Below are 21,841 nucleotides of genomic sequence, written 5' to 3' on the forward strand. Positions count from 1 at the left end.
TAGTAAGTAACTGCATGATGTCTTATCTCGTGCGTTATAAGTTTGGTACTCTATACCTGTTTCTCCATCCATACCAGTATTAATAGCATTATTCTCATAGATTCCAGTCCTTCGATTCATGTTACTACCTTGTTATTTCTTGTGCTGCTTTGGTTATCACATTATTTGGTTGTTATTACTGTACCTTCTCTCTCTGAATGCTATGAAATACTTCCCTTATTATTTACTATGACCTATTTGAATTTGTCATTTTCTTTTCTACTAGCTTTGATATTGCATTACTTGAGTCAAGGGTCTTTCACAAGCAACTTCTCTACCTCCAGGAGGAAAGGATAAGGTTTGCGTACACTCTACTCTCTCAAACCCCACCTATAAGATTCAGTGAATATGTTGTTGCCGTTGAATACTAAATGTGTTTAGTTGAATATCACACAAAAATAAATTTCTCCCTCTGTCCCATTTTATGTGACACCTTTTTTCCTTTTTAGTCCATCCCAAAAAGTATGTCAACTTACTATAATTAGAAATAATTTAAAAATTCTCACCCTTAAAGAAATAAATCTCAACCACACAAATATCCAAGGATTGTTCTAGACTACAAGTTTCAAAAGTCTTGTTTTTTTCGTGTCAAGTCAAAGGGTGTCCAATAAAATGGGACGGAGGGAGTAGCATTTATGAATAACTGAGTTACCAAAAATGTTACTAGACTTTTTATATATCTAATATCATTTGATATCAACTAAATCTCTACTTTTAAGTTAGTTTTTTTCCTATGCATGTTGAAGCTCCCAAGTATTTAAATACCAACAACAAAACAACATACCACAATGTGTGATTCCACAAATGAAAACAGCATACCACAAAGTCTGATTCCACAAATGGGGTGAAAAAAAGGATCAAGAATGTATATAGATATTACCTATGCCTTTAGTGGCACAAAAATATGAAAGCAAAATAAGAAGATATAAGGCAAATGAAGCCACAGGAATGTTAAGTTATTTTTCTAGATGGTTGACGTAAATTCTGGCGAAAAAAAATAACTTCCTTTTGTTTATGTTGTTATTTATTCAAAAATGATTATATTCATGAAACTCGAAAGACTCTTTGAGTCGAGTAATTGACAAATGTATGTTAAAGATATTGGTGCCTCATATACTAGGCGAAGAACCCAAATAAGAAGTGACTGAATTAGGTGATTAAATTCAAACCAAACATGATGTATAGTTGTACTCTCAACACAACAGACTAAGCTACAGTCAGAATAACCAAAAAAAGAAGCTCATTCGGCATTTCATATCAGCATTCAAATGGCAGTAACTTACGCAGTCGTGAAACTCAGAATCTATGGCAAATTTGATTTCCGAATCGACGATTTGAAGTAGAATATTATCAAAGGAGCTGTGTTTTCTCTTCTTCTTGACTGCGCTGGTGGAGTAATGAAGCGCCGGAACCGAGAAGCTACTAAAAGCGCCGCCGCAATGGTCATTTCCGACGGTGGAAGCGGTGGCAGTAGCAACGGAGCGAAGTGCAAGAGGAATTGTGGACTTAGAAGCTCTGCGAATTGCGGAGTATAGCGCCATATGAATCCTAAGCAGGGGCGTAAGGCCAAGGTTCCTCGTTACGGCGCTTTTGTTTTACGTAAGATTTAACAAATAAAAATAAATCAAAAAGCGTATTTAAAAGGCAAAAGTATTCATTACCCATGAACTTGAAGTTTTTTATTCAATGTATACCTAAATTATATTCCATTTTAATTACCCCAAATTTGTTTATTCCTCCATCGCGTACATCTTTATTGTCCACCTGGGGTAGAAATTGACAACACACTCTATTAGGCGCGTGAGGAGGTGATTTTTTGCCATATCATAAAGCTACAATGGTAAAAAAACGTAAAATCTCCATTTTTCTTTAATATTTGGCATATTTTAAATGAAAAATAGGGCAAAATGTAAATGAAAAGTAAAGGAAACAAAGATTAACACTTACTTGGTAAGAATTTCAGACAAATTTGAAATTTAATCGACTAAGTTCACGTCTAGAAAAACCCAAATCCAAAAAGAGTTCCGCGAAATCAGCCCTTATTCAAAAATAACTTTTAAACAATGAATTTTAAATTAAGAAAAACTATCCAATGAATAAATGACATGTAGCATTTTACCTAATTATTTCAACTATTTTAAAATCTATTTTGCACCACTCTATCCCCTCCCCTGCAACCCCACATCCTCCCCTACAACCCATTTTCTTCAAGATATTGCAGAAACAACCCCAATTTTCATCGATTTTTTTTAATTCAAAATTAATTTGTTTTATTCCCAACAATAAAAGTCTTGTGCTGGCATTTAATCTGAGTTCTCCAATACTAAATATTAATTTCTTGAAGATTTTCGGGTTTAGTCCGGAAGTTTTAGTGAGAAGCTTAGTCCGAAAGTTTTAGGTGAGAAGCCTAGGTGAGAAGGTGAGAAGGTTTGATATTTATTTTTTGTCATATTAATTTATCTAGGTGGCTATTATTTATCCAGGTGGAAATCCACATCATCACTTTTGCCAGTTGTCGCGCGCGTGTAGTCACAATAGGAGCAAGTGGACAAAAAAGGTGTACATGATGGAGGAATAAACAAGTTCGGAGATAATTAAAATGGAATATAGTTTAAGTGTACACCAAATAAAAAATTTCAAATTCAAAAGAGTAATGAATACTTTTGCCTATTTAAAATTCTAAATAATTTTTATAACATAATGCCGTCCGAAAGGGCGTGGGTTCAAACCAACGAAGACAAAATGCATCCCCCAAAATTACAGTTGCCTGAAAGAAAATCAACTGTACAAGACAAACAAAACAGTAAGGTAAAACTTCAAGTCGGCGCATCCCCACAGCTGATAGTAGCAATAAATTTTCACAAGTAAAAGTTTGAACTTTAATATTTGTTATTTAATTTTACATGTTTATGTACTATGTCTTAAAAGTTTGACTTATCCATGTTGAGAACATTATTAAATTGACACACTTCGTACTTCTGGCTTCCGAAATAGTTTATTTTTACCTCTTTTTCACTAACGAAGCCATTAAAAAAATTACTTAATAAATATGGAAAACGTCCAAATTCTGCTCTCTAATTCGTGAAGTATTTACTTTAGCCCTCCCTACTAATAATATGGGAAATTATATGAAATAACAAACTATTAATTCAAATTAAATGTTATAGTCATAGTTTATTTTAATTGTAATTTGCAGCAAACATCTCTTTTTTTGCCGATTTGATTCGATATACAATTAGTCATTTTCGGTATTTCGGTATAAAATGCATTTGTGTTTGTATAAAGTAAGAGAAAAGTGTACATACTATGCTGGAAAACCATTCAAGAATTTGCCATAACAAGGAAACCTACATCTAATGGTTTGACAATTCACCTATCTCCGAAAGTTCAAAGGAAAAGGAAGTGCACAAGAAGCTTAAATCTCTGAGACAAATGGATTAAGATTTGCCTATCTTCAACAGTTAATTCATACTGTGACCTTAGATCTCATCATCCCACAGCTCTTCAAGTGTTCTGTACTGGCCATGCGTCTCGTTAACAAATAAAGTGCCTCTCAGCAGCCTTGCCTGCAATGTCAATAATCCATGAACTGCTTTAATAACTTATCGCAACCATCCAGGAATATTGAAGAGTATAAGTGAGGCAGTGCACAGATAAAAGGGTGTTTAATTTTCTTTTGGTCCTGATGCAGGTGTTGTCTAACTAGCACATGGCCGTATATAGTCATGAATATTAGACGTTCGTTTGACAGTATGAATCTGTCAAAAGAGGTATCAAAGCATCTATTTGTAAATTATATGAATGTCACCAAGCGGTATCAAAGAACTCATGAATACAAGTCTGACAGAGATTCCTTATGTGCAATGCAAGTCTCATTCGTGTTTCTTTCTTCATTTTTATTTACTTTTCCCTTGGAACAGGGATTGCTATCTCAGAGAAGATATACAGCCAATTTCTAGGTCCATTCGCACTTTTCAAATTTGAAATTAATATGATAAGAGAGAACAAATTTACAATTGCAATCTCAGTAATATCAAAAGAAATTGCCATAACAATGAAAGAATTCACCTGTGGAATTTCAGAGAACTTGGCAAGCAAGTCATCAGGTATAGACCAGTTCAGTACATCGAGATTCTCCTTAATCCGTGCTTCATGTGTGCTCTTAGGAAGTACACTCTGACCCATCTGAATCCCCCAACGAAGACAAACCTGTGCAGGAGTCTTGCCCAATTTCTCAGCAACTGAGATTACAGCTGGCTGCTTTAGCACATCACTTTTAAGCCATGTTGTACCTGGAGAGCCAAGCGGCGAATATGCCTGAAATAAAAAGGTGTCAAGAAAAGGAGTAAAAACAGTAACTCATTGTCAATCTACTCATGTAGACAGATGACTAGTCAATGGTTACCAACAACCAAAATCATGGAACAAATAAATTCATCCCCTATGAACAATTGTTCACAGTAATCAGAAGAAAAATGGAAATTGGAGAAAAATCAAATGAAAACATGACCACAATGTACGCAAGAGGTACAAGAGCTTTAGAAATGAACTCACAGAGAGGTGCACTTCATTGGATTTACAGAACTCCCGCAATTTAGCTTGTTGCCACGAAGGATGGCACTCCACCTGGTTGACAGCAGGACGAATCCGTGCTACTTGCAAAAGATCTCCCAGTTTCTTAGTAGAGAAATTGCTAACACCAATAACTCTAGCCTTCCCGGAATCATAAACTTTTTCCATTGCTTTCCATATGCTGGGTATGTTGGTTGGCATAAGATTTTCAGGTTTAAAGTCAACTGATCCAGGCTTCATACTGACAGGCCAATGGATCTATAGAAACAAAAGTCTCAATTTATTTACAAGGATACCAATTAATACAGAAAAAACAAAAGAACAAGTAAATCACTTAAATTTATAAAACTAATGAACTCTCTTTTGATGTTTAAATTTTTTCCAAGACATGTAGAAGTTCAACGGCAGTATTTATAGTTCTCAGGAGCATCGTGGCAGCTCTAAAATTTCGTTCTGGTGCATCTACTTATGGGAAGAGTGGGAGTATATTGCAGTGAACACTTCTTAGAAGTACATTATATTAATTTAGTAATATGGCTATGAACTATTTAGCAAAGTTAGAAATACTAATAGAAAGAAAGCTTCACATTAAGAAGAACTTACGAGGTACAGGTCAACGTATTCCAGCTGCAAGTCTTTAAGAGTTTTGTCTAGTGCGACTGGTACATCTTCAGGTGCATGATTAGTGTTCCTAAAAAAGTTAATACACTTGAATGTATGAGTATCCTGAAACACTATGGAGACCATGAGGGAAAAAACAGAGGCCCATCAGCACCATTTTAGTGCTAAAAGCAGAGTAGGTATTGAATTACCAAGCTATCAGGAAACATAAATGATAAAAGAGGGAACTCAACAATGATAAACAAACGACCAATGGTAAAAGATTGATGAGAATAACTCCACAAAGTTGAGCAAGTTAACTTCATAATGGAAAGAAATTGAGTCAGCATATTTCAATTTTAGGGCGAACAACAGGTAGGTAAGTTGTAATAGGAATGTTTGAATACATACCAGAGTTTGGATGTAATGAATAGATCTTGCCTCTTGACAACACCATCTTTAAACAGCCTGCTCAAAACTTCACCAATCTTTGAAGAAAAAAAAAATGAGACAAGGAAATATATTTAGTGACAGGTTATTCTAGAAAGCAGGACATGTTTTACATTCTAACAAAATGAACCTTGGTTTGAACAAATTCAACAAATCAGAACAGAAAATGTTAATGACAGATTGATCTGGAAACAAATGATAATCATTGATCACCTTTCCCTAGGCAAAAGATGAAGTCCAAAACCATCAAAGACTGACACAAGATTTTTCCACAAGACCTTAATATTATAGGCAGAATGCCTATCACATCAATAATGCACCTAAAGTGCCACCTTAATGGCTACTTTGCATATGTACTGATTTTTCAGATCTTAACATAAAGCGATAATTTCCCATGTTGCAGCAATATTTAGGGAACAGTAAACAAGATACATTAAAGACGCATTTACACTTAGAATTGAGATTTGTAAGTGATAACTTGATAAGCCCCTCTATCATGCCGTCTCAGTACAAGACACCCACTGGATGCAAAAAAACAGCAATTATTTTTACTTTATTTTGGGAAGTAAATAAATAAGTGTCCCTCTCCAATGATTTAGAATCCTTTCAGACGAGATAGTCATACAGTTTGACATGACCTCCGACCCATCAACAGATTATCTACACATGTTCGTCCCTAAAATGAATATGGCCGACATATAAAGGGGTGTGTTGTAGATATAAAATAAATAATAAAAGTGTCATTTCCAATTTTAGATGAGAGAACCACTTCAATACTATGCAATGTTCAGTATGATTAAAACCAACTTACCTCCTTCTCATTTTTATAAATTTGAGCACAATCAATATGCCGGTAGCCCATCTGTAGCAAAAAGAAGAGAATGATTAGGTTGCGCCAGAATGCCAATATCACTAAGTTGCAAGTGACACTTCAAAGTGGTTGAACTCTTAGAACTACTCCAAAGTTACTTTAGTAGCAACATAACTTCTTAACATCTAGTTTGGCCATTACAAGTAAGAACTACAATACAGAAAATAATTCTCAAAGAAGAGCAATGCACCCACTAATATATACATTTCCATAAACTCAAATAAAAGTTAGACCCATGCACAATTTCATCACTAAGCATATGTGGGAACACATATTTCCTTCACTTTTTTTCCACATTGGAACAGGGTACCAGTGTAATCTTCTACAAGTACTCTAGGAAAGTATGAAAAAGCATTCAGAATATGTATCTCTAATTTTGAATCGACCACCTCCAATAGTAAGAGCTTCTACTCATTGTTTTCAAATTCTTAGTATAAACAAAAACCACATCCAGAGAGAACTCTGCTGTTTACCAGAGACAATCTCTCTGCCCTTGATACTAACTATTTAATCTTTTCACACCTACAGACTTAGAAATATAACACTATTTCCAATAAAACATAGTACTCACTCAATAACATTTCATGTGACATACTTTCCTTTACACTCTTATCCCAAAAAAGAATTGGCACCTTTCAACTTTAGAAACAAATTCATTTTACCCTTAGTGAAATTTTTTACAATGTTTATGACTTGTATACCACAACTCTCAACAGTCTTTTTCCTTTCTTAAACTGTCCACAAAAGTTTTTTTGTGTTCTGCGGCATAATCCACTCCATAGTCAACTTAGGATACTATTAATTAAGGACGAGTACCAGCAGAACATAGCAAAACACACAAATCCATCTTTATTCATATGAGTTTTTCCCCCTAAACTTAATTGAAACAATACACTACACAAAAATTAACAGTTAAGCTCCAACTTTATGCACTGCAATTTTGATATATAATCGTTTGCACAATATTATAAAAGCGGAATGCATTTTCTATATGATGTAAGTCTCTACCGAAGTGTTTGTTATATATTTAAAATTACGAATAATAAATCTTAAATTATAAACTAAAATCTCAGTAGTATATACTACTTATTACACATGCGTTTTCATGCTTTTCTCAAGACTTATGAAGTATTCGGAAACGCAAAAACAAGCATTCACGAAATTTCACTCTATAAAACATAAGTCACAGAAGCTCGAATCACGTTAGATCGAGTCTCATTGAAGAATAAAAACAAAGTATCAACTGTTAATTCGTAAGTAATTAAATCTACATAGATAGAAACTAAAACTACAGATACACAGATATATGGCGAGAGATGGACAGAAAAAACCTTGATAGCAGTCTCCACGGCTTTGCCGACGACACCGGGATCGGACTGCCATGTTCCCAAACCGACCGCCGGAATGCTGAAACCGGTATTCAACTTAAAGTACGGCATCTCCGTCGCCTCCGCCATTGATACAAAAAGAGGAGGGAAATTGAAAAAAAAGATAGTGAATCGTATACCGCCAAAGAGAGAAAAAGTTATTGATGAGTACAGACTACAGAGTAGCAATGCGAATTGAACTTTGCACTTCCCCTCTCCTTATATATTATGTAAAAGAAATGAAGATAATGTGTCAGTTACAACTGCTCCCTTCTGAAGCTGACACGTGGCTTGTCATTTTACTGTAGATCTCAGAACGATTTGTCGTTATTCTAGATGGTTATTTTTGGGGAAAATGCGAAGGTCTTTTTCAAAAAATTAATCTCTCATTCAATGGACGGCAGAATCTTGTCTAAATAAATCAATTTTAGATTTGGAAAAAGGGCCAATAACGAAGGCCGTACAAAAATTGATTTAATCGATTTATCGAATCAAAAAAGATACTGTTAATTGGAAAGTGCTGAATGATCAGAAAATTTGGTCAGAATTTGGCCAGAAAATTAAAAAAAATTTAATATTTTTTTTATTTTTAAACAAACTGATTTTTTTTTCATTTTTTAGTTAAAATGTATCTAGGTTAAAAGGATAGAAATGTTTAAAAAGTTAAAATAACATAGAAAAACTATCATTCTGGCAAAATTCTGACCAAATTTTCTGGTCAATTTTTTTTTCCTTATTAATTGACTAGCTAAACTTAAATACATTTTGATCTACTAGATACATGACATAGAAAGTGGTCTCAAACACTTGTAGAGGCATGGAACTCTTAATAAAAAGTCGAGAGAAGAATTGAAAATACTTTTAAACTTGGCGAGAATTTAGGGGTGTATTTCACTCATGTTGCAAGATCGGAGATGTAGTTAAGTTCAGTTAGTCAAGTAAAGGATATTTTTAAGGCTATCAATAGTTTGAGGATGAAAATAGGCAAGAGAGAATGATGTGAAAGTCCTACCCGAGGACGTCTCGCTCGGTAAAGAGTGGGCTACGAAGGTTAGTGCGAAGATGAACACAGTTGAGATACTTGGTCAACGCTTGGGGAAGGTAAAAGGCATTCTAAGCGTTCTTGAGGGGCACACTCTTAAGAAGATTGAGATCATCGAAATGATTTGGATGGCATACACTAAAGGCAAAACCAAGATAGAGATAAGGTAAATTATCGCTACCTTAGCTTAGAGTGCATATTCATTGAGTCGTTGAGCACTAATGATGTCATGAAAGTAAAAATGGAGGTACTCAAAGAGCATGTTACCATCAAAATTGATGGTATTTTGATTTTGAGAATATAGCATAACATATAGAATGACCGGTGGTGTTATATACCATAAATATAATGAATTACTATTGAAAATAAAATGATCAAAATGAATTAAAAAATTATATTCAGACTAAGTTGCGGATATCTCGTTTTTCTTAAGGAAATACTGTAGCATAATCTACACCGATCTAGCAGTATCACTCTTGACTTGTCTTCTTCAGAATACAACAATCCAACAACATTGTACAACTCGAACAGACTCCGAATTAGTTGAAAAGTTCAAAAATCCACAAAAAGAACATCTTCCTTCAAACATATAATTACTATCTTTTGTATAATGAATTAGTTGAAGACTTAGAATATTATTCTTTGTCTCAACTCTCTCTTTCACTGCACTAACTCAATATATATATAATACAAAACTTCTCGTCTTTTCTTACCCTCTTTCTCTTGTTTTTCAATACACAGTATGAATACACTATTTATAGATGAAGAATTTTTCCTTGCAATGAATAAAAAGATAACGAATAGTAAATTAAATAAATGAATGATCCAAAAGTTACATGAATTACTAACATAACGAGATAAAATAATGGTTAAATAATGGATTAGAGGTTATAAGAATTAAGAAAAAATTTAACCACATTCTACCATTAACTCATGTGAGTAATGAGGCAGAAAATGTCAATACTCACGTATCAGAGCTAATGCAACAAATGAAGATTTATGCACCATTATAGTACATGAACCACTTTAATAAAATTAATAATATTAAAATGCTCACAATCACCAACAATAACTAATGTGTAAATGTAAACTAACTAAGAAATTAAGTAAATTGATTAGTGGCTACAATCATGGATGCTAAAAAAATCACTTTCAAATAACAATCTAATATATTTCACAATTTTATTTATAAATAAGTGTGAGTTTATGTTAACTAGTCTCGAATAACAAAGCTATATTAATTAGTTTCTCTCCGACACTAAAAAAACCACTTAATTAACTATCTCTAACCCAACTCAAATGTGGCTCTAAGTAACTCTCTTATTTCTAGTAATTAAATGTTAAGTAACACTTTAAATTCTGGTTAATTATCTTTTTCAATATCATTTTTTCTCTTTTAAGCTCAATTCTAACACATTATAAAACGATACGTAACGAAATTTAACTCCCATAAGACTCACGCCTACATATAGCATAGGAAGACCACTCCAAAACTTCCTAGATTCTATAATGTGGACAGATCCAACAAGATAGTAACAATAAAAGAAGAGTTAAAATTTGACACAATTAGCATAAAAGCAAAGTCCCACGCAATATTGTCTCCCATGATTGACTGCCATCACAAATGAGTACAAAATAGGTCGTTATATGCCATTTTTCGTCGGCGTGCTATTAGCTTGTAGTGCCAAAATAAGTTAATCACTAGAATAACAATAGTATATATTCCGTCTACTAGCAATAAGTAACAAGTAATTTTGTTCATCAAAGTTAAAACAAATGAGAAAGACTGAGAAAAATAATATATATAGATCTTATCTCATAAATTATAAGTTAATAAAAAAAGACCGAATCATACTTACCGAAAGATAAAACTTGAAATAATTTCAAAGACTACTCATTTTTTTGCCAATACAAGTGCCTGAATATTAGATTATTAGTAATTATAGATATTAGAGATTAATTTTGAAATATGATTGCCGATCCTAGAAAACATATTAAATGAACCAGTTTTTCCCTACAGTGTAAAAATATAATTTAAAATTTTAGAAATGAAAAGGTATGTACAAAATGTAACATAGTGACATGCAAAATCATCTCAATTAGATGATCTTATCAATCAACTGCTTCTTTAAAAAGAAAAAAAGTGCAATATCTAAATAATTGTTAGAAAAAAAAGTAATGCATAGTTCTTTATTTCTTTTTCCTTATTAAAAAATAAACTTATTGAAAGAAGATGACTTTTTTAATTTGTTATAAAAAGATTGATCTTTATTTAAAATTAAAATTAATTAAAATAATATTTGGCTAAGCCAATAAGCTGTCAAAATGACTTATAATTTCTTTTCAAAATTTATTCAAATAAAATTACATTATGAAATAGAATTAAGTTAGAATAATTTATAATTTAAATTAAAAAAATATATCTAAATCTTGGTAAATTCAAGTATCTAAAGTGCACATTTTATTTGCCTTGTTCATTCTCGACAGTTAAACTTGCTGGGTTTTTACTGTATATGAAGATTCGGTTTATCATCTTCTTCGTCTCGTCTAATCTGATATAGATACAGAGATCGATGCTTAGCAATTTGGTTAGTTGGGGTGCTGATATGGGTAATAGTACAGGGATCTAGGGATCTTAAGAGGGCCCTTTTAGTTTTCTTGCAAAAAAAGGGCCCTTTTTGGAGCATAAAAGCTGTAGAAATTTCACTTTTTTTGGGAGAAGAAGAGTAGGAGGAGGATGAAAGAGCTGGTGGGTAGTCCAGGAAGTGTGAGTGGATTGTTTTTAAGGCTTGGCCAATGTTTATTTGCAGTTGGATCAATTGTAGTCATGGTTTCTGCTTCTGGGTTCTCTAATTACACTGCTTTTTGGTATGTTTTTTTTTTCTTCTCCTTTTTTTGGATGAATTAATGCTTCCAGTCTTCATTTGTAATTGTATGTCTAGTAAGTTTTTCCCCTTTTGGTGACTTGATGACAAGAGCATTTGGCTCTTTCCTTTGGTTCTGCTAGTTATTTTTAGGTCAATTGGGATTTTGCTATAAATGGCTTTCAGTTCAATTGTGTATTTCCTCCCACTTGTAGGGTATAGTATAATTTCACAGGTGAGGTTTGGGGAGGGTAGTGTGTACGACCTTAACCCTACCTTGGAAGGTGGAGAGGTTGTTTTCGAAAGATTATGTATCTCCTATAGGCTAAGTGATTTCATTTTTTTGGAAAGTTTAGTTGGTGTATGCTGCATAATCAAATCAATCTATCACTTTAACCAAAGGGTTTCTCAAATTATTTGTGATAAACACAATACATATATGTACTCTTTAACTTGGCCTTACCCGGTATCTATGCCCTCTTACTTTGGTGTACATAAGCAAACACTTAAATTTATATAAAGTTGCACAAGTAGACACATTTGTCCTATGTGGTGTGCTACATGTATTATTCAACGTCGAACATAGGTGTCAACTTGTTCAACTTTATACAAGTTTAAGTGTCTACTTGTGCACTCCCAAAGTTGAAGGACATAAATGTCAACTGCGGCAAAGTTAAAGGGCACACTTTGTATTATGCCTTTGTGAGAAAAGTCAAGAACTTTGTCCTTGTTCACATATAACTTATACTATGACAATAAATTAGGTTACCGAACAAAGTAGGATAGGGAAAATGGGGCAAAACTACTTGATTGTTCACCAACTGGATTTTTAGCCTGCATTAGTATTTTAGGTTTTCCACTCGGTGTCCGGCACCCGCATTGGGGCCTTTGCGCACTACAACGTCCATTTTTTAGGGTAGCACTCCCAACAAGATATTTTCCATTTCTAGAGGATTGAACCTCATGTTGGTTCTAGTGTGCATTAGCTAATTATGCTAATTATTAAGCACGGGGAGAAATTATTTCTGTAGTAAATTTTTATCAAGTTGTGTGGAGTGTCCATTTATTCTCATAGGAGAGAGCTGAAAACAGATTTAGAAACAGAACTATTAAATCCCTTTAACATGTTCTAGCCAGTAGCCATTTCAAGCTTGTTATGAATCTTTTATGGCTTCCTTCTAATTGTGATCTATCTGACAATATTATTTAAAGGAGGATCGATTAACTTTGATATCTCCTGATTATTGAAATTTACAGTCGAAAATGTGCTTCTTCATTATGAAAGAAGCCTAGTAAAGATGTGAGTTTACGTTGTATGAACATTACTTGATAAGAGGCCTTCACATATGGTTCTATATGAGAGGTCCCTAGTTCTTGATTTTACAAAACATGAAACCACCATCAATATATCTTAAGAAGTTCTATTTACTTGACAAGCAGGGGCTTCCGCATCTTCATTCTGTCTATTTATGTTATGCACTTTCATCTGAAAAGATCCACGTCTTTTATGTGCGGATGCATGTCGGGTCAGTTAATGGAACTATGGGTGAAGATACTTTTGAATTCTTGGGCCAGTTTGGATGAAAAGACTTGATCCTACCTATTTTAGATTCATACACTTAAATTCATTGCACCTATTTTGATATAGCTCAGAAACTTTGAAACTCAAAGAAAATGAAAGTTTAAAACATGTCATTTTGAAATCTTCATCTTTGAACATTTGAAGTTCCCTGTCAAATCAATCTCCAAATCAACCTTTGTGTATTGATTGTTTCGTACCAAGTTTTGCAGTTTACTAGACATCTCTTTCACTGTTATTGTTACCAAGTTATTCAGTATGGTGGATCCTTTTAATGGACATGGACCTCCTATTAATAGGCCTATTTATAGGAGATCACTTTTCCCATTTAGTTGATGTATCTTGGCATCTTGCTTTGTCCCTTATCTATTATTTCTTATAATATTTAATATCTTGCAGCTATTTAATTGCATCAATGGGGCTTCAAGTATTGTGGAGCTTTGGACTTGCATGTCTTGATGTGTATGCTTTGAGGATAAAACAAGATCTTCAAAATCCAGTCTTAGTGAGCCTTTTTGTTGTTGGAGACTGGGTATGTACTTCTCAGTTTGCTTTCTCTTTCTGTCTTACGCAATGTTTTTAAAGTGTTCAGTTGTGACATATACAGGCAGCTTTCCTTGCACATTAATCCCCCTGATTTTTGTTTTGTCTCGATAAGATAAATACTTCCATCCTAGTCACAATACTAAGTTGCTAAATGATTTGACCTCCCTTTGCATCAATAATAAGGTGCTCGCCTTTCTGTCCCCTTATCCCTAGTTCATGCTTGAGACTTGAGAGTGCTGTTTCTTGCTCTCTTTCATGTCAGAGCTGAAATTTCAGTCGCAGTTCAGATCAGGGTGCCTTTGGACACTGAAAACAATTTACTATCCCTGTACTAGAGAACATCAAAGAACTACACATGAATTTTTGTCGTGCTCTTGTAATTATCACAGATTGACCTGTTGATGATGTGTGCTTTATGCAGCACATTCACGTTTTACTAAACATGGCATTTTATACCTCGATGAATGCCCTATTTACATGATCCGATAATGTTAGCTTGTCCATGCCATTCAAAGGACCCTCCCTTTTTCGTTACTAATCTTGTTCCTCTCAAATCTTTCCTTTTCCATACCTTAAATAGAAGCTGCTAGGGAGAAATATCTTCTACAATGTTATGGCTACTTTTTTAGAACCCTTGCCATGATATAACTTGCTTGACATTATGTGAACTTTAATTTCTGGTTAACTGTAATTACAGGTGACGGCAACCTTATCACTAGCAGCTGCATGCTCGTCAGCGGGAATTGCTGTTTTGTATTCCAAAGATTTACACTTTTGCAGTAGTTCATCGCATCTTCCATGTGGCAGATTTGAGCTTTCTGTTGTCTTTGCATTCATAACGTGGTTTCTTATAGCCATTTCTTCCCATGTGATGTTTTGGATCCTTGCCACAGTTTAACATTGGTTGCCCTCAGAAGATTATTCCAGTCATCTTGACCTCCAAGCACCGATCACGTGTATGTGACTATCTTCCTCAGCACTGTCATCATAGAATTTCTTCTGAACTGATTGATTTCTGGGAACATTTGGGGTTAACAATCGAACTCTAGTGAGTTCCATTTCATTCGAGTGTATATTTTAGTGTTCAGCTACATTCAGGTTCTGAAAATCTTGATGGTTTCAGTTTATCCATGATCTGGACATTTGAAAATCAAAAGTTTAATAGCATTCGACACTGCAAAAGCACCTTTGTACTTTTTCCAGTTTTACGTTCATGTTCTGTTCACATTACATCAAGGGTAGCTTTCATCAACTGAGAAACTCAACGACTCGTGATCATCAATGTGATCATAAGAAACAGTGCAATCCTGTTTTGAAATTTCACTTTAATGACTGTAAAATGCTGTTTAACTTTATAAACAGAGTATGAAATGTATGTTTTGAAATTTCTCATAGCCAGAATTCAGAAATGTGTTGTAACAGATTTTCTGCACACCTCGCAAGCACAGAAATTGGACAAAGGCTCGTGGTAGCAAACAATTCATCAGTTTTTGGGTGTCAATTTGGACTACATATCAACCTACTTTTTAGATGACTTGAATTAGGCGGGTCTAACGAGCCAATAAATGGATGGGTTGGACGGATCATGTTTTACGGGCTAATTTTGTCACCCCCAAAATAGAAGTGCATTGCAGCCAATGTGATTGACAAGTGCAAAACCTTGAACAGATCAGTGTTCTCCATTAATTCAAAGATACAGAGACTTCAGTTTTATAACTTGCACATTTCTGATGGATTGAAATGACAACATAACAAAGAACATTCTCTGGGAACAGATATTGCTTTAGTTTCCAGAAAGTACCACATCATACCATCACTTTTACTCACATGATAATCTGTGGCTCCAGAATGCTGAATTTTATCTCTTTATGGGGTAGAACAACACCTCCGTTGCTATAAACTTCGTCGCCAACATGAACATCTTCTCCCAAGATTGACATGTTCTCTACCCGAGCCCACCTCCCAACAGTTGAGTGCCATCCAACAATGCTACTTGAGATGCAGGCATGGTTCTTAACTCGTACACCACGCATTATACTACAACGTGAAAGCCTAACTCCTGATTCAATAACGCACCCAGGGCCAATAGCCACATCTGGACCGATAAGACATCCATCACCTATTACAGCACTCTCGTCTATTAAAACATTTCCAAGAATATGGTGTCCAACAGCCAGATCAGGAGAGGAAATTTTCCGCAAGGAATCCAGGTATAATCTCAAGCCTGTAATGTAGTCCCTTGGCTGACCAATGTCCATCCAAAAGCCAGGGAGGATCATGGCATGGAGCTTCTTCTCTGCTGCAATGCTGGGGAAGACTTCCTTCTCGATTGAGGTGGGTCTCAATTGAATCCGGTCCAAAACAGAAGGGTTCAACAAGTAAATTCCAGCATTGATCTTGTTACCAACGAACACTTTTGGTTTTTCTACGAACTTATCAACCCTCCCAGTCGCTTCTTCCATGACCACTACACCATATTTTGATGGTTCATCAACCTAACAAAGAAAATACATTTGAATATTTGTTTTCCTTTATAATGCATACAGAAAAGTAAAAGAAGCAAGGAGTTTCCAACCTTCGTCACCATAATGGAAGCTTCTCCGCCATGGGACTTGTGAAACTCAATCATTTCTTTCAATGGGTAGTCACATATAACATCACTGTTGAGGACGAAAAAGGGTTCACCAGAGTCATCTCTCAATATATCACGAGCTAAAGCCAGTGGCCCTGCTGTGCCCAAAGGCTCTGTCTCTTGTGAGCAAGTGATCTTGATATCTAACTTTTTTTCGAACTCTTTCAGGAAGTTTTGCATTACCTAAAATGTAAAGGATAAAGAAATTGACTAGTAAGGATTTGATGGTTATATGAGAGCTAAATTTATGTTAACAAACTATAAGATCTAGCCTTACCTTTGGCTGATAGTTAATTGCCAAAACTACTTCGGTCACTCCGATAGCTTTTAGTGCTTCAATCTGGTCAAAATTAGTTTTGTTACAACTCGTGCATAATAAAGCTTCCGTCAACAAAAAAGTGTAGTACTCTAGTACCAACTATCAATGGATGACGGATATGCGTTACTTTGATTCCCAAGTAGAAGGCGTGAGATACAAGAGAAGTGTCTGATCATGGCAACATTCTAACTCAACTAGCAAAGGAATCAATGTATGCCACCCGAAGAATAGAAGAAGCGGGAAAATAACTGAATGATTTTGATTCAAAATGCTAACAAGATCAAATGGTTCATGGTTAAGATAACGTTTTGAGTTTAATAGGAAAAACGGGGTTTATATTAGTCCCAATGATGAGGAATGAGGCTATAGAATAGAAGTATTACATAACGAAGAAATAACAGAGGATGTAGGAATTTATGATCCATCATAAACAAACAGGAATGATAGAATGAAACCTGATGAAGTATCATGGGCTTGTTAGCAAAGTCAACTAGCGGCTTTGGCACGCTGAGGGTCAGTGGCCTCAGCCTTGTTCCAAAACCTCCTACAAGGATGAGTGCCTTCATGATGAAAACCAAAAGGCTGCCTGCACCAGAAAAACAAAACATCAAGAAATAACCGTGTGCATCATGTTGAATTTTAATCAAAGGACTAAGGCGGTGGGAGATGAAAAAGTTCTACACATTGTGAGGACCTTCAATCAAAAGGATAGAAAAGATTAAAAACTTGACAGTAACATTCCTTGGTCTAGCGCAAGAACATGGGTAAAAGTTGGATTATGGCTTTCAGAGAAACGTTAATGAAACTTGACAAAGTGTAAGAAGATAAGTAAAACAAAAGTATCTACCATGTAAACTAAGAGGAGAATTGCAGCTTCAGAAAGTGGCAATGGAGCACTAACGCAATCGGAAAACCACATATATGAAAACAAATCACAGAGTTCTGTAGGTCACTATGCAATTGTCTCATGTACAAGATTATGAACAGGTATGTATCCAATCCGAGTATGCTCAACTTTTAGTAAGTCTTCTAACTGTATGTTTAAGGATCATGCAAAGTAGCAAAAAAGGGTAACCCGATACACAAAGCATCCCGAGTCAGCAGAGTCTACGGAAGGACCGCACCCTAAGGGTTAATGAAGTGCGTATGTAACATAGGTTTAGCAAACTACGAAAGTGGTCCAAAATATGTGGTTATTCCTACACAACTAATAACACTAAGTCATTTAGAGTATGAGTGTGCTTTGATGATCAATTTCATATATCTAATTAAACTGTTGCTTCACAAATAAGCCTAAAGCTAAGTTGTTTGATCTGTTATCAAAATTTAATGTTGATATCTACTATGACAGAAATATAGATAAAGCTCCAAACTTTATCCACCACTGTGCAGTTTTTGGCACTTAATCCCCAAGCACATAGCTCTAGTGCCTCTTTCTCTCTGTTGAACATCCCATTCAGATCCACAATGACAAGCTTCCTTTTAAAACCTAACTAAAATGCTCAACCATGTGACTGTTAACCCTTTTTCTACCTCAAAGGTGAGTTGAGAGGGTCTTTCCGATAGACCCTCAGTTCAAGACAAAAAAATCTAGAAAAAGACATAATGAAAATACGAGAGACACAACAACCACATACTCACTGAAATCCCACACGGCCACAAGTAAGGTCTGGGATGGGTAGAATATATGCAAACCTTGCCACTACCTCGTGGAGCTAAAGCGGTTGTTTCCAAAAGTACAAGAGATAATAGATAGTAATAAAAACAACAGATAGTAAAATAATCCAACTATGATAAGCCATCCAAAAACTGATGAGTGATATGGATACTAAGGACTCATAAAGCCATCCCCACTAATACATTGGATTGAAGCATAGTTGATTGTTTGGTACCAAAGAAAATTTCATGGTTGAGTTTTCTAGAAAGCTCCCTACTTAATTTTAGGTCCAATTGGGTCTATTGCTGCATGAAGAACTAAAAGTTTCAGCAGATACATTATTTAAACATAATGAATAGCAACATAAAACCTATTGTTGCTTCAGCTAGTAGGAAGCAAATAATGTAAACAATTAGCAAAACTATTATGTTTAAATCGCTATTTTAGTCATAAATTGGTGTAGCCAAGCAGTCAATGAAGCTAGAATTAATCATTAGAGACTAGGATTCAAATCTCAGGCCCGGTGATCATTTTGTGTACTCGCTTTGAGGCCCGACTAATCTATAATCTATGCTTTGGACTCGACTAATCTGAATTCGTGCCGAGAAGTCTCACTTATATGTAAAAGCGAGACCACTCCATTCAAAAATACTTGAACACGAAACTTCAAGAATAAAAGAGTATTTATTGCTTACCGTAAAAATGGCGACGGAGAAGACAATGGGCTGATCGGAGACTGAGAAGGTGACAGAGATGACCTTTTCTTTCACTATTTTTTATGTGCTTTTTATAGCGGAATCACGGCATCTTTTCTGTTTCTACTTTTTTTTTTTTTCTTAAACGTTTCGTTTGTAATTTAAAAAGGTGCAATGTATTTATAAGTATTTATTTAAAAATTATTATTTCTTCTATTTCAATTTATAAAATGATGTTCTGATTTTGAGATGTATGAGTTTTTATTGACAGTAATCTTTATATATAGTTATACACTTTAAATTATTATAAATTATAATAATTTTTTTATATAAATTTAAATGCGTAAATTTTATTTCTTAAAATATAAGAGTTATATATTTAAATTTTCAATTACAATTAAGAAATTTAATTCTCAAAATACGAACTAAAAATATTACTAGTTTAAAACATGAGCTAATCTAATAGCTTTATAACTTAGACCAGATCAATTATCCCAAAATCTAATATTATTAGTTTAAAACTTGAGCTAATCTAATAGCGTTATCACTTAGACCAGATGAATTATCCCAAAATAAGAGTTTGGAATTGATAAAAACTTACTTACACTCAATATTATATTAAATTATATTAAGTTTTAAAATAAAAATAAAAATATACAGTAATTAATTATGATTCGATGATAAAAATGTATGTATAAGTGTGTCATGTATTATAAAGTTAATGTAAATATCAAATGAGGAAAAACTTCTGAAGTCCTTAAAGAGTTTATTAAACTTCTTTCTTCGTTAAGTCTTTAACAAATATATTTTGTAAAATTCAACTTATGTTGCACATTTTTTTTATGAATTAATTTAAAAGTATAGTGACTATTCTTGATTCTCTCCATCTTATGTTGTTGCTATTGTAACCTGATAAAGAATCAAAATTGAATTATGAAAAAAAATTAAATTTCTCATTTTTCAAATGAACAAAAAATAATTGAATTTATCTAATATTGAAATGAAAATCAAAGTCCGTCTAAGAATGATTATCTCATAAGTCTCGTTTTGCGATTTCTTTGCCGATAATGGATTTGAATTCAATGCAAAGAGAGTAATGATATGCCCCAATTGTAGAGTAATAGAAGACGGAAATTGACTACTTTTAGATCGTTCTGAAAATAGAGAATAATATTTTTTTTATTTTTTCATGTCCTTCACCTTCAAGATCTTAAAAATTAATCAATTCTATAGTCAATTACCATACAATTGGGGCATTCATTATTCTCTTTAATATTGAATTTGACCTAACAACGCTCATAGAGAAATAATACAATATTAATATAAAAAATGAGAAAAAAACAAATCTATTTATAGGCAAGGAGGATATGATATGCCCCAATTATAGAATGAAGACAAAAATTGACTACTTTTTTTTAAGGTAGAGAACGATAATTTTTCCCCATATCCTTCACCTTCATGATCTAAAATTTAATCATTTCTGTCATCAATCATCGTACAATTGAGACATTCATCTTGCGCTTTAAATACTCACAAAGAAATGATATAAGATGGATGAAAAAATATGAAAGAGATTATCTTTATTTATAGTCAAAGTTTTCAACAAAATCAAAATTATTTTTATTTTAGATTTATTTGAATTAAATTAGATACCAAGTTAAAATAGCTACAAATCTCGAAATATTTAATTTTGGAATGTGCTGGATCCTTTTAGATTTTGTGTACTTACCATTTTTTAAAGTAATTTTTGGAATGTGTTGGATCCTACTTACGATTTTAAAAGTATTTTTGGTATATTGATTAGTTCTTTCTTCTTCTTTTTTTCCAATATAATTTCGTAAATATAATAATTTTGAGTGCTTTATTAATATCCAAAAATGACGACATTATTTAAATGACCTCAATATTAATTACTTATTCTTCAAAATATTAACTAGACTTAATATTATATATTAATTTAAATATGAATGTTATGATAACATATTTATATTACTTATTATTTCTTAAAAAACTTGCAAAGTTCAAAATGAACAAACAAAAGTGAATGAAAGAAGTTTTTTTTATTGGTGAACAAAGGCATTTGGTACTCATAAGTGGCGGAGCCAGAAATTTTACTAAGGGTGTCCAAGAATAATGGTGTGTGACTATCAAAATAAAATAAAAATGTATTCTGATATTTGAGGTTCAAACCCGAAACTCATTCATTCAAATGGACACTCATTATCATTGCGCCAAAGGCATAACTTTAAATATATATCCTATAAATGTACATATACAACGTAATTTTCCGACGAAGGGTGTTCATGGGGTGGTTGTGGCTACGCCACTGGTATTGATGTTGGTAAGAGGTGGTAGATATCCCGTGAAATTAGTCACAATGTGTGGAACTGAAATGAGCATTACAGTCAAAAAAACTCTTAATTAATAGTAAGATACATAATTATTCGCAAGTAAAAGGCAACTAGTATGTATGAATGTATGTATAATAAAGTAAAGGTAATTTCCTCTATGGCCAAACGGGTCCAAATCTGACCCATCATTCTTGTGTGGCCTGATCCGAACCCGAACCAGGAACTGCTGGATAATCTGGGCACAGAAGGCACGACCC

General features: G+C 33.9%; 3 protein-coding genes across 3 annotated transcripts; 1 reads left to right on the forward strand and 2 right to left on the reverse strand.

The window, feature by feature from the left end:
* Positions 1-3,377: 3,377 nt before the first annotated feature.
* Positions 3,378-8,189, reverse strand: LOC125850507 (aldo-keto reductase family 4 member C10-like). Its single transcript, XM_049530361.1, has 7 exons — positions 7,864-8,189; positions 6,473-6,523; positions 5,623-5,699; positions 5,215-5,302; positions 4,594-4,869; positions 4,108-4,356; positions 3,378-3,605 (listed from the first exon to the last, which is right to left on the reverse strand). The coding sequence occupies exons 1-7, from the start codon at positions 7,987-7,989 to the stop codon at positions 3,519-3,521; spliced, it is 954 nt and encodes a 317-aa protein (XP_049386318.1). The 5' UTR covers positions 7,990-8,189; the 3' UTR covers positions 3,378-3,518.
* A 3,214-nt stretch (positions 8,190-11,403) lies between these two features.
* LOC125850519 (CASP-like protein 5B2) lies at positions 11,404-15,129 on the forward strand. The gene is made up of 3 exons (XM_049530376.1): positions 11,404-11,809; positions 13,784-13,916; positions 14,628-15,129. The coding sequence occupies exons 1-3, from the start codon at positions 11,679-11,681 to the stop codon at positions 14,826-14,828; spliced, it is 465 nt and encodes a 154-aa protein (XP_049386333.1). The 5' UTR covers positions 11,404-11,678; the 3' UTR covers positions 14,829-15,129.
* Positions 15,130-15,559: 430 nt separating this feature from the next.
* On the reverse strand, positions 15,560-19,282 carry LOC125850520 (mannose-1-phosphate guanylyltransferase 1-like). Its single transcript, XM_049530377.1, has 5 exons — positions 19,234-19,282; positions 17,337-17,467; positions 16,840-16,902; positions 16,506-16,745; positions 15,560-16,425 (listed from the first exon to the last, which is right to left on the reverse strand). Exons 2-5 carry the CDS (start codon positions 17,445-17,447, stop codon positions 15,754-15,756), a joined length of 1,086 nt encoding a protein of 361 aa, XP_049386334.1. The 5' UTR covers positions 17,448-17,467; positions 19,234-19,282; the 3' UTR covers positions 15,560-15,753.
* Positions 19,283-21,841: the final 2,559 nt, after the last annotated feature.

The sequence above is a fragment of the Solanum stenotomum genome, unplaced genomic scaffold, assembly GCF_019186545.1.
Source record: "Solanum stenotomum isolate F172 unplaced genomic scaffold, ASM1918654v1 scaffold17538, whole genome shotgun sequence".
In the NCBI taxonomy this organism is placed as follows: domain Eukaryota; kingdom Viridiplantae; phylum Streptophyta; class Magnoliopsida; order Solanales; family Solanaceae; genus Solanum; species Solanum stenotomum.